This window comes from Athene noctua, chromosome 1, assembly GCF_965140245.1.
Source record: "Athene noctua chromosome 1, bAthNoc1.hap1.1, whole genome shotgun sequence".
NCBI classification, from domain to species: Eukaryota; Metazoa; Chordata; class Aves; order Strigiformes; family Strigidae; genus Athene; species Athene noctua.
Window position 1 is genome coordinate 176,828,853 of NC_134037.1, and position 19,724 is coordinate 176,848,576.

Here is a 19,724-nt window from a genome sequence, read left to right on the forward strand (position 1 = left end):
TTGTAGAGAAGCTTACACCTTTATGCAATTCTGGTGTCTTTGAAAGCCTTTTGATAGCCTTAGGCAGCACCAAACTTTCATTACTGGAGTTTTGCAGTTACCAGGGCTAATACCCTGCACTGCTTTCAGCTAGTCTTTGTGCGTAACTGGTCCCTCTGCTCTGCCCGATGTTATTGTAGTTCATGCAAGATCTTTTTCAACGTTTATTTTCTTCTACACTTTTTGCCTTAGTGTTGAACTAACTGAACTGTTAAGCCAGTGAATTGCAGCTTTTTTTTTTTTTCTCCACAACAAACTGTTTAATACTATCTGAGTTTATCAGCTTTAATACCTGTCCTTAGGTCAGAGGGATGGATGAGCAGCTTGAGGATTTTGTGCAGGAGCATAAACTTAAGGACTGTGGTTTTCCATACAAAGGATTATAACTTATTTACAGAAAGCTGCTTGAAGATTAGTAATTCAGAGCTACAGTTCAAAACATATTACCTGTAAGCTTCTAACTGTCTGGTCTGTTTGTCAGTTAGCTCATTTGATGTTTATTTTCATGAAGTGCAGCCTTTTTGGCCTTCCTCTTCTGCTGCTGATTTCTATACTTCCATAATTTGTACTGGTTTATTGTGTTGTAGGGTTGTTAGCTCTCATACTATAATGACTTTGTCTTTGTCTTGTGGTGTTATGGCACCAAGTCACTTAAACTCAGGTTTTGTTCCAGCCAGTGTGCTAATACGTACTGAAACATGCAGAAACAGTTCTTCACTTTGTCTTGTATTTATACCACTCAGAGACTTTTGCTGTATTTTCAGCCTTTCTGGATTCTCTCTCTTCCCTGACACTGAGTTGGACACCTGTTGTTTTTATTAAAGTGGCCAAAATATGAAAAAATAGAACAGCACTAGAGCTCTAAGAACACCCTCCTCTTCAGATCTTGTTCCTTGATCTTCAAGTGTGTGCTCTTTCCTACTTTGATCCAATCAGTAATAAGATCTTACAGGAAACTGATTTTTTTAATGGTTTGGGTTTTTTTTTTTCTGTCTGTCCTTTGATTAAAACAGCTTCAGAGATTGAGACACTCTTGTGTCTTATTGTTTGGTTTTCACTCCTGCCTGGTCTGTTGATAGACACCATCTTGACTTACTAATAGTAGTATATATTTTTAACCTATAGATATATATGTATTACACACATAAAAATATATAAATATTAACAAATCTCTATATGGCTATCTCTGGGTATTTTCTAAAGTGCTAGCTGGTGACTTCCAAGTCCCCAGGCTAGCTTTGCTTCCAAGTACAAAGACTGCTCAGCATTGGGTGCTGGTTTCTTGTGCTTGCTCAGAACAAGCATTAAGGAAATTGTAGACCTGAACTTTCCTCACCTGAAAGCTCTGGTGGAAGTTGTGTCAGTGTGTTGACTGGGGAGCTTTACCTTCAGCATCACAGATTGTGACTGTAGCAAACCTTAAATTGTTTTTTAAGAAGAGAGTTTTTAAGTCACTTGTGTTTTGAGCATCATTTAAAACACAACATAAGCAGATGAGAGAACTCCTTTCTACAGCAAATGCTTGTAAGAATTGTTTTTGGTAGTTTCTGAACAAACAAGCAAAAGTTTGGTCATCTGAACTGAAAGATAAACATCTACTTCTGACAGGAAATACTGTTCTCTGTCATATGCTCTCCTTTTGTTGCTTGGTAGTAAGAACAACAGAGTAAAACTTGAAAAAAATTATTCTTTTTAGTTGGATCCTTAGTATGGGTAGCAGTGAATTTGAATGTGCTAGAGGTGGGAAAGACAGAATCTACTCTGCAAAAAGTTGGGCTTTTTCAGGGCAGTTTAGAGTAACATTTTTACAAATGCTTCGTATTTCTGAGAAAGTCAAGTTCAAGCTCAACTGAAAATAAAAAAAAGAGAATAAGTTATTGATTGACCAGTGGAGGATGAATAAAGTAAACCAGTGATGTTCTCTTTATTCTAAGCAATACATTGCAAAGAGAAGAGGACAGAAGAAAAGGTAAATTATTAATCTCTGAGCCCAGATGAGCCATTGGTTTTTTTTCTGGTGGCTGCACTCTACCTTTCAAGAGTTTCCCATAAGCATGAGAGAGATTAATACCTGTCTTTGGATTTAGTCTCTTGAGGTTGCCAGTGTAAAAGGGTCTGGCCATCTATAAGACTTTTTTCAGAGGTAGCAACAGAAACTAACTTCTGCATCTGGATAGTCTGTAATGTAAGAAAAAAGCCACCATACCTTCAGGGTTTTTTTTACATTAGGCTAGGTTGCTTTGGGGCATTTTTCTCAGTATGGAAGGAAGATTTTCAGAGAAATCATTGTGGCTTAAGTTTGTTGTTTAAAATTTAGGTCTCAATGTATCTCTGTTAGATATTGAGAGCGAAGGTGGGGTATTTTTTAATCACTCGTGTTGAAATCTTACAAAAAGCATTGTGTATGGTCCCCTTAGTTCCAGTATTATTTTCAACTTCAAATGATTTTTTTTTTTTAACCACGTGGAATCCTAATGTACTGACCACTTCACTAATGAATGTGTTACAGAGATTTCTTATCAGTTACCTTTTGGTTGAAACTGTCAGAAGCATAAGAATGCAAAATACTTCCCCTTCAGCTGTGGGATAGAGCTCTGATGCGTGAATTCCTCTGGCCACTCAGATATATTATGGAGTGGTTGTGTGGAGCCAGAAAGTAGAAAGACCGTCTTGATCATGTGCCTGCTTCTAATTATGAGAGGGCATCATGGCACAGGGGAGGTCTGTCTTCTGGGTCATTGATCTAAACACATTTCTTGCTTCTGATCTGGTTTTGAGTATGACTAGAGGACTTTGACACTTTGTTGCAAAATTAGCTGTGTTTTTCCTGTGCCAGTTGAAAGGAAAAGTTTTCTGGCTACCCATGTTACTGCTTGATCAGTCTCACTCAGGCTCACTATGTAGTGGGCATGTACAGTGGCAGGAGTTAAAAGAACTTCTTAATTGCTAATTCAGCAAATGAGTTTGTGTGAGGAATGACAGTTTAGCAGTGGATTGGCTCGAATTAAATAACTCTGGGTTAACAGATCTAGTGAAGACAAGCCCTGTGATGAGATCTACTGAGCTCACAGAAACAAAGGAACTGAGCAAGACCCTTATTTTCCTGTACATTTGTGTGTGTGTTGCTATGGGGATTGTTACCTCTTTCAGGACAAAAAAAAAAAAAAAAAAGGTTATCTAGATGGTATTTGTTTTTTACAAGTTAAAACAAGCAAGTGGAAAAACATAGAACTCTCTGTGAACAATTTATTAACTTATTTTTAGTTCATTTGTTCAGGATTGAGTAATCCCTGAGATGAAGCATTGCAAATCAGATTATTCATTATAAATTGTAGTAAAATGTCATAATTTACAAGTTCCTCTACAGGAAAATTAGAGCAGATCATTATTTTGAAATGGGTGTGGTTTGTAGATGTGATTTCCTATACTATAAAATACCCAGCATAGTGAACAAAACAGAATGGGCTTTTGAAAGAAAGAATTACCTTTTAAAGTTCTTGCTAGGCATATTTTGAATAAGAAATTTAAGAATTAGCTTAATAATTGAATCTTAATGTATTGAGTCCCTGTCTTCAGCACAGCATATGCAGGATCTCACAGACTTGATGCCTTATGCATAACATTCAGTTTGTGCTGGGACATAAATTTGACCCATCCTGTGAAATGTTTGTCTTCTAGTCTCTTCTGGCTTCTTTTTTTCATATTTTCTATCACATTTAAGTTGAATTGGTAAAAATATCTTTTTTAGAAGAAAAAGAAAATTCCGTTTAATTTTCATATGTAGAATTTAAGAATAATTAAGGCTGGGTGCCACCACTGATCAATTCATCCAACACCCTGTTCAAAACAGACAGCTTAGGAGTTAGATTTATTGGCTCAGGCCTCGTGCTGGCAAGTGCTGAATATTTCCAAGGATGGAGATTCAAAAAGTTCTCCGGAAAACCTGCTCCAGTGCTTGATCAATGGTGCAATACATTTATTTTAGATCTAATAGAAATTTACCATGCTCGTGTCCTTTGCTCCCTGTCCTTTTGGTGTGAACCTCTGGGAAGCATAGCTCTTCCAAATATGTAAATGCCCATTAAGGAACTGTGGATAGCAATTAGGTTCCCCCTTTGTCTGGTCTTCTCCAGACTGAACAGGCCCACATTTCAGTCTGTCCTTGTATGTCATGTGCTTCAGTCCCATAGCCGTGTGTGGCCCTTTAAGTATGTTTTGTTGATATCTATTTAAAACTATAGTCAAATGCCTGTTCGTTATAGCATACTTGGCAAGTAGATAGACCAGACACTCTAACAAGCCTCCCTCCCTTCTTTGATTGCTATCATTTATTTTGGGGAAAGTGTGAGAACACTCTCTCAAAGGATATGTATTAAAAGAGACCTATTGTATAAATCCACACAGAATTTAGGGAATGCAAAATAGCAACTACTCTGTGGGAATTCATCCTCTGTTATTAGTGCAGGCAAAATGAGTCAATTAAAGCATTTCTGTTGAACTACTTGTTCTTTCAAAACCTTTAATTGCTCAGCTAACTACAGGAAGATGTAAATCTAGAAACCGTTTGGGAGAAGATCATATTTGAGTATATTATACCGAATTAGTCTCATCAACCACGTGATTTTGCAAGAATTTTTGGTTTCAGCTTTTGAAGAGGGTTTCTGTTCTGGCAAAAACATTAATCATGGATTGCCTCAGTTGAAATTTTGTGCGTATTTCTCCCTCTGCAAGGGTGATGCAGATGGTAACAAGTCCCTGGAAATCCATGCTGCTTCAAATGAAGAGCGAGTCCAGAAGTAGAACACCAAATCAGTTGGCATGAAACAGGTAAAGAGTGGTAATAGTATGTGACTACAGCAGCAAAATAACTTGGAAAAGCTGAATATTTGCAAGTTTGACTTGTAGTTATTTTCTTCATATTGATGAAGAGGAGAAGACAGGTAATAATTTTATTTGTTGTAACATTTGTTAAGAGTATGCTTGTTCCTTAACACTATTTAACTAATTTAAATACTTCAACTTTAGAGCATAGCAAGTAAATATGTTTCTGCCAAGGGTTCTGGTTTAATTTAGCAAGGTCTTGTTTTAATGTATTGTTAGTTGTTAGTTGGTTTTTCTTTTTCCTTCTCCCCATTTCTGCTTCCCATACCTAAAGCCTCCTTTGTCACCCTTGTGCAGGTATGAAGGCAGGGAAAGAAACCTTTTCCCTGCTGATATCCTTTCCGGAAAGATTTCTCAATGCCAGCATACAGCGTTATCTTACAGAATGTAACAGTCCACAATGTGCCTGACCTTTCATGTTGATGCACCTCCCTAATGAGACGTACTTCATCAGTCGGGAATGAATGGTGGAGGAAATGGAGGCAGCATTTTCCAATTCTATGAGCCAGAAGCTCATAGAAGCTGAAATGCCAGTTCTGTTTCTGACTTGGCCACTGGGCTGCTTTCTACTCAAGCAAGTCCTGTGGTTGTTACAGTTTCTAGAAAAGCCACACAAAAACACCCTCTCAACTTTAAGATGGTTCAATTTCATAGCACAAAAATTGCTCTGTATTTGAGGCTTATTATTGATAATGTAACTGGACATTATTTAGTACAAAATATCATATAATGTCTGCTGTGTTATCTGTTGATGAAGGATGTCTCTTCTGAACATGTTTTCTAGTTGCTTGTCTCTGCCCTGTATTATTTTTACATTATGTTAAAGGCTTATTTTTCATTAGAAAGTGATTCCAGCATTGTAGGGACTCCTCATTATTTTTGTATGCAGTGTTCCATTTACCAGAAAAATGATCTTTTTTCCTAACTGCCAACTGTGTAAATAAAGTTCGGATTTAGAAAACTGCATCCATTTTTTCTTCCATGCATCATCACCAGTCAAAGATGTTTGCAGATGTGATGGAACGCACACATCTGCTGTGCAACAGTGTTCCACTGTTACGTGGTCAGCTTTAAAAGCAAAACTATCTTCTAATGTTGTGTTTTCCTTAATGAGTTTTTAATTGCTATAGCTAACTCTCGCAAGGGCTAAAAGGTATGTTCGCTGGCTGATTTAATGCCTACATTATTTTTTCCTTCAGACATATGAATATAAAATCTTTAAGAAAAATCTTTTCTTTAAGAAAACTTTAAGAATTTAAAAGACCTTTATAAAATAGCCATGCAAAATAAAAATAAAAAAAAATTAGGAGGAAGAGGTGTTTTTTTGAGTAAAGATACCCAGGAGAACCAAGAGGAAGCAAAGCTTCTCTAAAATTCACTAAAATGTTGTACTTACTGTGAATTAGGACAGAGCTACTAAATGATAAAAATCCAGGAAAATTTAACTTTTGTTTCTGTATGTGGGACACTGTACAAATACCAAGGTTCATTAGAAACAGAAATCCATAAATAGCTTTTATTTTCTTTAAGCATTTCATACTCTGTGAATATAATTTCTGGTAGGTCTTTACTCACTTTTTGAAATGTTAGTGCTTTTTGCTTAAGGCACATTATCTTTTTGTGGGGAGTTGGTGGGGGTGGGGTGGTGGAAGGAAAGGAACAGAAACTGTCAGGAAGGCTTTCACTAAATTTGGTATCCAGACCCTCTGTCTTCAGGATCTTAATCGTAAATATACTTATGCTATGTAAGTAAATTTTGAGGAAAACCTCACTAACAGTTGCTGTCGCAGATGTTCCTCTGTGGTTTTTTAAAGAGTGAAGATAAGTACTCAAGTGCTTAAAGTACCTGGGTGCTGCTGGTTTTGAAATTTACTTTCTTTGCCACATGTTGTTTCTGGAGGAGATACATAGATGGAACTGCTAGATTTTTTGACCGAGAGCAACCAGATGGTGAAAGTTCAATTCAGTATCAATTTTCAGCTGTTCTGCGGGGGCGGTGATTTGTTACTTCTGCTTGGAATTGAATCCAGTTATTTAGCTCCATACCCAAGTCCAGATGTTTTGTTGGATTTGGGTGATCCCAAAGGTTGGAGAATGCTGCTGTTACCTTTGAAAAGACATGTTTGTTTATTCTGAACGAGATCAATCCTGAATGTCTCACTGTTTTCAGCTGTTGGCAATATTCCTAGTTGAATACGGTTACTAAAATAAAGACAATCTCATTTTCCTCAACAGTTTGCCACAGCATGGGTCTCTGAATTGTGAATGGTCAGCCAAGGACAAAATCACTTTGGGTTGGAGACAGTAACATGTCTCCATTCCAAAAACCAGCAGCATTGCACCTCCTTTATTACAGTATGTCTGTTATCAATAATTATATGCAAACTACAGCTCAAACCACATCCCATTATTGGAGAAGCAAGCTTTAATTTTATCCAGCTGTTGTGCTGAGGAGTTGCACGGAAGTGACATGGCTTTGTGTTTTTCCATGAAGATAACATATGTCATTTTCACTCTGTTCAGGTTCTATATTTATGTAATTCCATTTCTTTGCATTAAATTATCCCAGCTTTACACCCGAGTAAGTGAGATTAGGAAAAAATGCATTTGATGGGAATTTAAAAAGAATTCTTTTTGAGAAAGTTGGTTTACTACATGAGATTCCAGTTGGTGCTTTGTTGCTATGAAGTGTTGTTTCTTTTTTATATTTCCATACAGTTCAACTGTAGGAATCCAGTTCTCTAGAGCAGACATCATCATTAGTGCTCGAATGTCAGTAATATGAAGAGTTAAATATCTTTACTTAGAAGTAAATTTGTATTATGCTCCTCAGATAGAGTTTGATCAACTTGCCACATCAAAAAAAAAAAAAAAGGAAAAAATGTTTGAATTACACTTTGACAGTTGAAAGAAAAGACCTATGATATTGTAATTCTGCTTTCTCCCTCTTTCTCTCTCCCCCATATCCTCTGTCCCCTTTCTTTGGCTATAGGTGAATAAAAAAATATAGATATGAGCAACAGTTTCCCAAGAAAAAGAGGAGAAACATCTGAATCCATTTTGATTTTGAATGTGACTAATCTGCCTTCTGCCTCAGGAAAGAATGACGGTGTGCTGCTTGGACTGCTGGTATGGAATCTGTGAAAGGACACTATGTATTTTAGGTCAGCCTTGAGACCTTGTCCTCAGTTCTGCAGCGGGACTCAAGTCTGTCCATGCTTGTCCCATTGCAGGATCAGCATTGCTAGTAGCAAACCTCAAAATTCTTCAGTCTCTTATTATTTATATATAAAATAAAATTCCAGTTACACAAAATAGTCCTGTTTTTTTCTCGCCTCCTATCTTCTTTAAATTCATATATGTGACATTTGTACAATCTGTGAAAGGTTCTCGAGATGCTGTTGACAATGCCTGTATTTTTTAACAGTGAGGAAAAGCTTGAAGTAGCACGATGTTTTGGCTAACATTAGCTCATAGAATTACGAATGAGAACAATTACAGTGACTCTTGTGTTTTGTCTGAGTGTGCCCCTCCTTTCTATACAAATCTTCTGCCTCATCAGTGCCAGCAGGAGGTATATAATGAAGCATCTGTGAGTTCCTGTCTAGTAGATGGATGGGAATGGAGCTGTTAACGTTTGTTCTTGTTTTTGCTTGAATGCACAGCTCAGTGGGAACCAGAACGTTACAGTGGTGGGAACCAGCTATAGAATTAACTTGGCTGTTTCCTTATTCCCAGCCAGGGGAGGGCAGGAAAAGGGGAAGCAAAGGGAAATACAAAAGGTTTTCCAGCATTTTGAAATCTTTGCACAATAAAACCCTTTCATAATATGTTGCCATTTTCATGAGTGAGTCTTGTGGGGCATGATGCTTTACAAGTTACTGTAATACAAGTAGCTTGGAGCATTTAAAGCTGTGTTGGTGAGTCTTAAATGTTGCTAAATTAATCAGTGAATATGAGGAATGGAGGAAGGATGGAATTAAATGTGTGCTGGTATGGTATATTAACTTTCTAAAGAACAGGGAAGAAAATACAAAGTAAATCAGATTCAAAATGCTTTTAAACATCTTTGTTATTACTTGGTTAGGTATTCCAGCTGAGCGTATTCCACAAATGTTTAGAGAAAAACAACCAGACCCTGGCGAGGCAAATACCAGTCTGTGTGGGCATTATAAAACAGGCCTTTTTTTTTTTTTTAATACAGGCATAAGGCATGTGGTTGTCTCAGATGGAAAAACAGTATCTCCTGACATGTTCAGTGTGTGCTTCTATGATTGTTTTAGACTGGTAAAGATGGATGTTGATTTAGCAAAGGGAGCAGAGTTCTTGTGTGGGGTTTGGGGGTGTGTGTGGTTTTTGTTTTTACTGTAAATTCACCAGCGTAGCTCAGACAGGCTTGGGAGGATCAAAGTCGTGTTTTTGTCAGTAGTGGAAACGAAACTTGAGAAATATCAGTCATAGCTGTAACTGCTGTGTTACAATGTTCTTGCAATACAAGCATAAATTTGTTTCTTCTCTTAAAGATAGTCTTTCACTTATGCATTCTCATATTGTAGAGAACTGTATTACCATTGAGTTAGGAATACAGCATTAAAGGCCTGTATTTTTTTTTTTCAGTAGTATTTGGCATATGCCACAGTGACCTTTTAAGAACATAACTTTGTAATTCAGGTATTTTCACCCCTAGACTCTTACCAATATGTGCTTTCCTCATTCTTTTTTGATCCAGCGGTTTGCTATTCTGTCGTCTTTTACTGCCTGTGAAAGCAAAGTGAAATTTTTCATGTCCAGTCTGTTTCAATAGCTAATCCTCATCCAAACACAATAGCTTTTAATATTTGTTTACATATATATGTATGTGCATGTTTATGAAATCCTGGGTTAAATAAGTATCACTTGACTTAAATGCTTTTTACATGGTCACATCTTCATACTGCATATTTACAGTGCTGCTTAAAAATGTCCCAAGCCACAGACACCAAAACAGAATTCTTTTATCTAGCAGGAAATGACTGCTTTTGAGCACCTGCATATGCACATGATGAGGAGATGGTTCCAAAATGTGAGCAAGATAGCCTTAACTGAAATCCTTTCCTTGTGTCTTCTGGTTTTTACAAATACGCGAAATAAAAAAAAGTTTCATGCTGGTAAGAGTGCAAGAGACCATAAACATTAAACTCACTCGGCACAGACTTTCCTAATGAGGAACAGGAGAGCAACTGACCACTGTTAATACATATATATATATATATATATACACACACACGTACGTACGCATACAGAGATCCATGGAACTACCTTTTATGTGCATGTGTTATCTTTTGCCAGACTTTGCCTGTGGGTATTACAACAGAAGCTAAAAAAGATATATTCCCCACCTGGGTTTCCCATCATTTGGTCATATTTCGACTGGAAGCCTTTCAGCTTGGTAATGAGTCTGTGCAACTGTGAAATAGTGTTCTCATCTCAGCATCCTTGGCCATAGTGGTTGTTAGCGGATACGTTGGGGCCAGGTTGTAGTGCTCTCTTAAAAATACGATCTTTAATCTCTGCAGCATGTGAAAATCATACAACTGGAGATCATCAACTTGGCCTATGCAGGCCTCAATGCTGGGATGACAGTTCCTATAGGTACTGTGTTAATTGTCTGAATAAAAGTGGACAGTGTAGCCTCTCCTTTTGTTAGAGCATCACCAAGCTGGAATAATCCTATTAGCCCAGGTAACTATGACAGAGTCTTGCAGCCTTGTGTAAATGTTTTGCCACAAGTGTTCACTGCAAAAATCTGGTTTAGACTCAGTGCATAAGGCCCCAGACACAGACTTATTAGTAGAGGTTGTAACTGAAATGTTTTGGAGTGTTCTTCATTGCATCTGTCACCTTCAAAGAGAGCTACAACTGCAGTGCAATAAAGAGCAAGATTGATGTGGAGGGAATCATATTTTAGACATAGAGAAAATAATGCCTTGGAAGTTGAAGGGGCTTGCTGCTGCTCCATTTATTAACCCTGGCAGAAAAATCTCAGTGTGAGCACATTTGTTTCAGAACAGATATGAGCTCCTGTTGCATGTAGGGTTTTTTCTTTTTTTTCTTTTTTTTTCTTTATTTTTGGTAAAGGTTATTTCTGTACCTTCCCATAAATCCCAAGCTCCTTGTAAAGCCAATCTTATCATAATAAACTTCTATTGACAGAGAGCATTTTGACTCTTGAGGCGTGCTGGGGAGACCTGCGTAACTTCCTGCTGGACCTTCCTAGATGCAGAATTTCAAAGCAGGTCAGCTGTTGCACCTGGATGGCCTGGCAGCTGGATAGGTCAGCCCCATGGCAGACCAGTTTTGACAGGTACAAAAGCTTCTTGTTTACAAGGAAAACCTTTGATAATAATAACTACAGGGCAGAAATTGTAGAATAAGGATGTTTCTAATTGTGTAACAACTCCCTGTCCTCTTAAGCCTGGACCATTAGTTGATTCTGTTATTTTTTGACTGTATGGTTCTCAAATTGACTGGAGCTGACAGCTTTCTTAAGGTTTCTCTGGAAGCAACGTTTGTATATTGATGCCGTTGTGGTTTTGACTCTTTCATGTCAGTGAAGTTCATAACTGCCCATCTCTTGTTAAAGACCAAAGTCTGATATGGACTTTTATGGATTCCACCAGAATGCAGCTCTCACAGCCACATTTTCAAGCTGGTGCTACTGTAGCCATTGCATTGGTGGTGAAAGCTGGAGAGATCAAAGGTGGGCTCATGATGTCTCACAGCTGGCTACCAATCTTCTTCCTCTAAAAATACCTTTCTGCATAGGAAGTGGGGCTACAGTGTGCATGTACCAGTCTAAGCTGTCAGGCTCTCTTGCTGACTCCTGGCTTTTTTTTGGGGGTGCATTTAAAGATGTAAATCTACCAACTAACATGCAGAGCCAGTCAGTCATGTGGGCCATGTCCAGCTGTGGTGTTGCATCACCAGGCCCAGTTACTGAGTCATGATCTTGTTATTGGTAAACTTTGCTAGATCTTCTGGAGAGAGGAAGATGGATCCCAGGTGACTTGGTACCTTTTACCTGGGAATAGCCATGTAGCAGCCTGAACTGTGCTCGGACTCATGATCCCAAAGCCTTTGTGCCCTCCATGAAAACAACAGTGGGACAATGGAACAGCTTGGTCAGGGAACTTCTCTTTTTGTTTTTAGTATGGATATAAACCTGCACAAGACTCAATAATTTAATTTGATAGAGACTAAAGCTAGAGGATGTGCTTTATGGGTAGTCTGAGTGTCCAGATCTTGTTCAGCAATACTAACCTGAAGTTTGGAAGATGTGAAGTAATGAGATGGGTAATTTATAACACACTTTGGCAGAGAGGGCAGGTGCCATGTCAGAAAGGCTGTTGCTGCTGGCTTTTACCACTTGGGTTCATCAGTCCTTCCACCTGAGGCAAGCAGCCTGTAGCCCTGAGACTGCTGTGCGGATGAGCGCTGGAGGGCTGCATGTGAGCACCTCATCTTGCTTCAGGGGCTTGCTCAGCATTCATTTTAAGGTAGCAGTGAGTTCAGCAACCGCATGCCTGGATAAAAAAATAACTTCGAGAGGAGAACCTGATTCCTTCCTCCTTTGGCCGTTTCGGTGTGAAGGCCACAGGATCATACCACCTCCCATACCCAAACCTTTCAAAATCCAGTGCTCTGTGTCCCACTGCATCCGTATCTCCCAAGTCTTAACCTGAAGTACCTACACTCAACTCCAGGGTGCAGCACCCGTGCCTTTGAAGATCTGATCTGTTGCTTTGAACTGAAAATGAGCCACATCCAGCCCTTGGCCGAGAGTACTGAGGTGCCCTGCGAGCCTGCTGTGCCCCCGCTCCTCAAGCAGCCGGGTAACGAGGCAGAGAGGAGGCAGGAAGAACGTCCTGAGTAGAGGTGGGCAGTGATGCTCCCTCCGAGCCAACTCATGGCTGTACCTCGGGGACATTGAGAAGCGCTCATTTTCCCAGGGATGTTGGGGAACACTGAAGCAGGAAGCCAGAAGAGTCTTCGTGGCTGTAGGCACGCACCAGCTAAGGGTCATGTGGAGACAGCCCTCACTGCCACAGTCTTAGCCCCTTTACTTTCCTTTTTTGTTGTTACAAATTGTGTACCGAAACCTGCAGAGTTCATGTATCAACCCACAGTGAAATAAAAGGGATTCTTTCCTTCCTCCCCTCCCCTGCCCTAGATTAAGTTCACAAACGTCCTCTCTGTAAATTTAGTAAGCTTCAGACTCACTTCCTTTTGTAAGGAGACCTGAAAGAGCCATTTCCTGATTCGTACAGCGCTCTTGTATGCACCCACTAAGTGCTCATTCATGCTGTGAATCATAAAGGTAACCTCCGTTCAAAGCACTGCCGCTGATACTTTGGGGTTGTACAAAAAAGTGTTGTTACTTAACGCAGCACCCTAAAGTCATCTTTGCATTTACTGAGGAGCCGCACCACTGGGTTTTTAGATCTTGTCTTAGAAGCATCGTTTACAAACTGCCTGAACTAAAACGGGCTGGTAAAAGCACCAAAGCCAGCCCAAAAGAGTATGTTTACTATTGTGTGCCAGGCTTGACGCATTTTCCATATCCTGCCAGAGATGAGGAATGGCATCAGGAGCTGTGAGTCAGCGTTGGCCCCCGGCGCGGTGCCACGCACGGTGCTTGCACAGCAGCCTTGCCAGCAAGCCCAGGCAGGCTCGGGGCTCAGCACAACCCCTTGTACACTAAACTGAGTGAAAATTCTGGAGAAAACTCAGCTGTTAACAGCGGTAAAGGACTTACTTTTCTGTCTGTGGTTTGGTGGGACACCAGTGAGGCACAGTCTGTTGTGTTTATCCCTCCTGTGCTTGCCTCCAGGTTCATCTGACAATAAAAAAGATGAGCTGTTACTGGCTGATGGAAGAAGGAAATGTGCATCTGCTCGGCTCTCCCACATCTCTGCCAAAAGAGAGAACGAGCCAATTCATACATAATATTGGAGTCCTCTGTCATTTAGCAGCTTTTGCACAGCATCCAACTGTACAAGGGCATGTCCCTGGGGCCAAACAACCTTTGGCTGTACTTTTGTCTTGATGGCATAAGATCAGCGTGATCTATCCTTGTACAAGAGAGCAAAACACACACATGCTAAAATCAGCAACTGTGTTTTGACCAAAAAGAAAACAGTAAAGGGGAAGAAGTCTTAGCGTGTGGAAAAAAGTGGTAACAACATAAATGTGAGTGCATCCTCTTTTACTCTTTACCGTGACCCTTCTCAAACGCTAAAAAGCCAGATACTTTACCAGTTGCTTTTTAGCATTATTGTTTTTACACTATTCTATTTGTAGATGAGGTTAGCCTGCTAAGGAGACTGTTGTTTGAGGAATGTTAGAGGAACAGTGGTGTAAAAACACCCTCAGCCCTGGGCTAACGGGTGACTCACAAAAGTAACAGAACTATGGGAGCAAAAAACCCAAGTGATTTTAGGTTCCCGGTGGGTAAGCTAAGGTGACACAGGTGGACAGAACTTGCTACATACGTTGGGTGACAAGCCTCTGAGCTAAGAATGTCCTGTGCTCCGAGTTTGATTTTTGTCCTGGAAAGCTACAGGGTTAGCTACTATGTATAAACTCATAGCCATCAATTTTAAGTAAACTGCCATGAAAAAAATCGTAACTGTTAAGGAGGGTGAAGTGGTCATTTTAATTAGTAATCCTGCAGGACTTCCCCTGTGTTTGTATTTTCCTGCGGAGTGAAAGGCATGGGGGGAGCAGTTTTATTTGCACACAAGTTCTCCCCTCTTCTGTAGATGAAAAACTGCTCTGCCTGCAGGAAGGCTGAGGAGAACTGTGGGAACTACCTGGCTCACCTGCCAGCCCTGGAGGGATGCTCCCAGAACATCCGAGAGCTCAAAACCATTCCTCCCAACTGGAAAACAGGGATCTTTCTGCCCACATCTGCAGAAACTCAGCACTGGGGTCCCTAGGCAGAAGGTCCAGTAACATTTTCCATACTTGATTCTTGACTTAATTCTCTGCACCAACTTGCTTCACCTTTCTCCTCTCACTGTGTTTGTGACCCCTCTCTGGCAGACTTGTCCGGCTTTGCCTGGCACACCTCCCTGGCTTGCGGGTCCTGCTGAGGTCTTCCAAACATTTTTCTCTCATTTCAGTAATTTTCTTGAGGACTTCTACACCTCATTTCCCCTGCTTTCAAGGTTTCTCATTTATGGATTCCTCAAACTCTTTCTCATGTATGGTTACTGCTAAAAGCTTTTAGTACCGATTTTGAGACAGTGTTTCCTTACAACCTGGTCAATTAAGAAATGGAGAACAGTGTTCTCACTGTTTTTTAAATTTATTTTAGATGTCAAGGTGTTGAACCAGGTTAATTTTTAACGGTGACAACTGTGCTGGCCTCATGTGACCCAGTACAGGGAGCCTTGGCTCTGCGCTGGCATGTCTGGAGGACTTCTGATACCCCTGGAGCCGTTATTCCTAAACACGTGGTGCGCGGGGCTGTGGTGCATCACCCAGTGCTCACATGGGTTCATACAGGTTCTTTCCCCATGCTGGCGCATCAGCAGTCTCTCCTCCCTTATGGGAGAGGCTGCAGGTCAGGCGGCTGTCCCTAAAAGCCTGGCAACAACTGCTTCTCTTTTGGCACCCTGCAGCCAAAACCATCTGAAAGGGTGTTACCACATGCCTTGCATAAAAGGGACATACTTGAAGGATATGAGTGTTTATTTATGAAGAGATTGGCATTGCATTTGTTTTTCTAATGCTCAATTTCCTGCTCATGTGAACGTAGGTGCAGGGGATAGCTGTCCTGACTGGCAGGCTGTGGTGGTACCCTTGGGCAGGTGAGCTCCTTGGACCTGACCTTCCCTCCGTGCTGAGTGTGGGGACTGTGGCAATGACGAACCAGAGAAAAAAGAATCATCAGAACAAGAGAGAGCAAAAGTGTGCACTGTGATCAGCCAGGACACAGTGAAAGCATGCAGAGGAACTATGGCAGAATTTTTAATGTGTGCTCCCTGTTACTGCCTTTCTACCCCTGCTAGTAAGGACTGGTTTCCTACCTCTCCTTTCTCCCCTTTCCTATTCCCAGCTCAGCAGTACATTTGGAGGCGGGCCACATTCCTCCCCACATTAAAGCTTAAGGGATATTTTTGTTGGTGACTTACAGCTGTGTAAGAGGAAAGCTTTTTCTTTGGGTTGCAAAAGGCTGGAGATGGGCAGGCAACAACACAGCCCTGATTTCACTCAAGGTGCTACATAGCCCCATAAATCTTGTTATAATGATTTTTTCCTAATGTACCCTTGTAGTTGCAAAGGGTCTTTATGTTACTTGTTTTGTGTTAGGGAATAGCAGAGGCTGAGTGCTAATTTGTGTGCAGAGGAGAAACCCTGCCTACTAATAAATCTAGGAGAGTTTTTTCCCCTCCTTAGGAGGTATTTATTTTTTTTCAATGGCATGTTTATAACAAATGTGAGAATTAGACTGGATCATTAGATTGAAAGGCAGCACTCAAACACATATTTCATAATGAGTTTTCTTTTGATTGCTTTAGGTAATGTATTCTTTAAACATTTTGACATTCAGACATTTTGGCTTCTGGAAAAGGGAATTTATGTGAGATTTTTAAAAAATTCATAGAGAACAGTAGCAAGGCATACAGAACAGCTGCTTGCTTCTCCTGGGATGGAGATTTAGCCATTGATTTATTCATCTGATCTATTTAATTTGTCCTAAAAATAAAAAATAAAAAAACAAAACAAAAACAAACAGGAAGATACAAGTAAAATTGTGCTTATAACAAAGAAGCAGCTATCTGGGCCTCTCCAAGCAGGCCTGTGCAATTACAGTGCCCTAATTCTCTTTATAGATTAACAATCCTGAGCCATCGATTATCTTAATGAAAAGTAGGCACCCTGAAGTAATATATCATATGTCAATCCCAGTCCAGTGGTGGTTTTGGATTAATAAATGTTATTAAATGCTTTTCTGAAAAGTGTGCCAGATGTTTTTCCTGGTGCATGCCTGAAGGTTACAGCTGTGTCTCGTAACCTTTTAGCAGCCACAGTAGAGGTGAGGATTTCCTTCTGAGCACCAAGTTACCTGGGCATTATTTACGTTCAGATGAGTCAGTGAAATGAGGGGTTGTCTCAGGGCAGGAAAGGACAGATAAAAGTGAGTGTCGCGGAGCCTCTGACTAAAAAGAAACTGGCAGGTGTCGGATGCCCAACCGGTATTTTTAGGGCTAACTTGCAGGAAGCTGGTATTGCAGGCAGTGCTGGTGCGAGCTCATGGCGACAGGGTGTGCCGAGGCCACTTGCAAGGTGATGGCCCAAGGAAGGTGATCCTGAGGCGATGCTGAGACCCCACATGCTGCATGTCAGGGCAACATGCGTGGCCCAGGGGCTCACTGCAGGGCCCCCTGCCCTTTTTCCAAAATGAAAGGCAAGAAAAAATGCCTAAATGGCATTCTGGTCACCCCCTGCCCTCCAGGAAAAGAGGGCTTGCTGTAAGCAAACAGGATTGCACTGGAGACATGCCTCTGCCATTAGTCAGCCCTGCCACAGGGCTCAGCGGGATGTGGGCTCTCCTCCTGTGCCAAAAAGCCCTGTAACACCTTTATAGAGGCAGCTGGCAGGTACTGGCTGGGGCTGGAGCCCTCCGGGGCTGCTGGTCTTTGCTGCAGGGACCAACTCCTCACCTGCTGGGATGCAGCTGGGGACATGCCAGGGCTGCTGGGTGGAGTGTGTCTTTCTCAGCTGAGCAAAGGGCACACAAAACATGGCACTTGGTTGCAGTGGACAGCAATTCCCAAGGCTATAGTATGCACTTGTTATTGGTGGCTGTAAAAGTCTCTTATTTAATGCTCTAATAGTGCAGTTGCTTGTCCAAAGAGTAAAACAGAATGTTACTTTATACATAAATGCAATGTTTAGTGTCTTTAACACACTTTTCTGTGGTCTTCAGTGGAATGGAATGGAATGAAATAGAATGGAATAGCATAGCATAGCATAGCTCAGCTCAGCAGGAAGGGACCTACAACGATCATCTAGTTCAACTGCCTGACCATTTCAGGACTGTCTAAAAGTTAAAATATTTTTAGGGGCCTTGTCTAAATGCCTTTTAAACGCTGACAGGCATGGGTCATTGACCACCTCTCTAGGAAGGCTCTTAGTGAAGAAATGCTTCCTAATGTCCATTCTGAACCTCCCCTGGCTGATACAGCTTTGAACTGTTCCCGTGTTCCTGGATCCCAGGGAGAGGAGCTCAGCACCTCCCTCTCCACTTCCCCTCCTCAGGAAGCTGCAGAGAGCAATGAGGTCACCCCTCAGATTCCTTTTCTCCAAAGCAGACAAACCCAAAGTCCCTGGCCACTCCGCACAGGACATGCCTTCCAGCCCTTTCACCAGCTTTGTTGCCCTCCTCTGGACACATTCAAGGACCTTCACATCCTTCTTAAATGGTGGGGCCCAGAGCCGAACACAGTCCTCAAGGTGAGGCCACACCAACCCTGAATGCAGCGGGATAATCACCTCCTTTGTCCGGCTGGTTATGCTGCGTCTGATGGGCCCCGGGTGCAGTTTGCCCTCGTGGCTGCCAGGGCACTGCTGACGCACACTGAGCCTGCTGGCGCCCGGCACCCACAGACCCTTCCTGCAGGGCTGCTCTCCGGCCACTCCTCTCCCCGTTTATACTTGTGCCCGGTGTTACTCCATCCGAGGTGCAGAATCTGGCATGTGCACTTGCTAAATTTCATCCCGTTAATCATTGTCCAATGCTCCAACCTATACAGATCCCTCTGCAAGTCCTCTTATTCTTCAAGAGAGTCAACAGCACCTCCCAGTTTGGTATCATCAGCAGACTTGCTAATGGTGTATTCAACTCCTGAATCCACATCATTGATAGAAATATTGAACAGAACTGACCCTAGAATTGAGCCCTGAGGAACACTGCTAGTGGCTGGTTGCCAGCCAGATGTAGGCCTATTCACTACAATTGTTTGAGCACTGCTGTTCAGCCAGTTCTTCATTCAGCACACCATAAACCTGCTCATCCCACAGCCGAGCATGGGCATTAGTTCACTGTTACTTTTTTAATGGAAAGAACACAAAAACCACATCATGACCTCGTGCAACTTACACACTATCTATTTGTGTTATCACTCAGACACTGCATTTGCTGGGAAAGAAGTAAAATTCCACTATATTTCTGTGGGAAAAGTCTTTTAACTATAGCTTTAACAGAGCGAAAGAAGAGGAATTCACATACATACACACATTATACAAGAAGTCAAACACAACTATGAGGCTATGATTTAATAAACTACACCGAAGAAAAGGAGATTTAGTTAATGGCAATAGCTCTGTCGGATGTCCATAGCAGTCATTGCCAGGTGTTTCAGTGAGGGCTGATTCAAGGGGATCCCTGAACATCCCCCTGGCTGTACTCACTCGGCCCCGGGGACGCCCCGGTGCTGTCCCCAATCATGGGTGTGCAGGCCCTGACTGCTGGCAGCTGCCTGGCCAAGGCAGCAGCCGAGTTTGCAGGGTTTTAGTTAAAAAAGGGTCTCTGGAAAAAATATTTATGTTTCATGCCAGCTGTGTTGCAGAAAGCTGTTTTGGGGAATGCCTGTTGTTTGAGTGTACGGTGCTGTATTTTTTTGCTTGTAAAACTTGATGTAAGTTTTATGCAGTGTGCCAGAAAGCAGCCTGTGAGACAGGTACCCGAGCATGTGCCCATGGCCCCATAACACACCCCTTGTGTATCACGTTCAAGTCTGAAAGTCTCTTCGGAT

At 41.4% G+C, this 19,724-nt stretch overlaps 1 protein-coding gene across 6 annotated transcripts in view; it reads left to right on the forward strand.

Annotated features, from left to right (window-relative positions):
- Window positions 1-8,706, forward strand: part of APOO (apolipoprotein O) — a 35,684-nt gene extending 26,978 nt beyond the window's left edge. The window contains exons 8-9 of one of the 6 annotated variants that reach the window (XM_074905775.1): window positions 4,771-4,866; window positions 7,913-8,682. In XM_074905775.1, the coding sequence (XP_074761876.1) occupies window positions 4,771-4,839 (69 nt within the window). In that variant the 3' untranslated portion in view covers window positions 4,840-4,866; window positions 7,913-8,682. The other 5 variants (XM_074905786.1, XM_074905811.1, XM_074905803.1 and 2 more) reach the window with 5 other exon arrangements.
- Window positions 8,707-19,724: the final 11,018 nt, after the last annotated feature.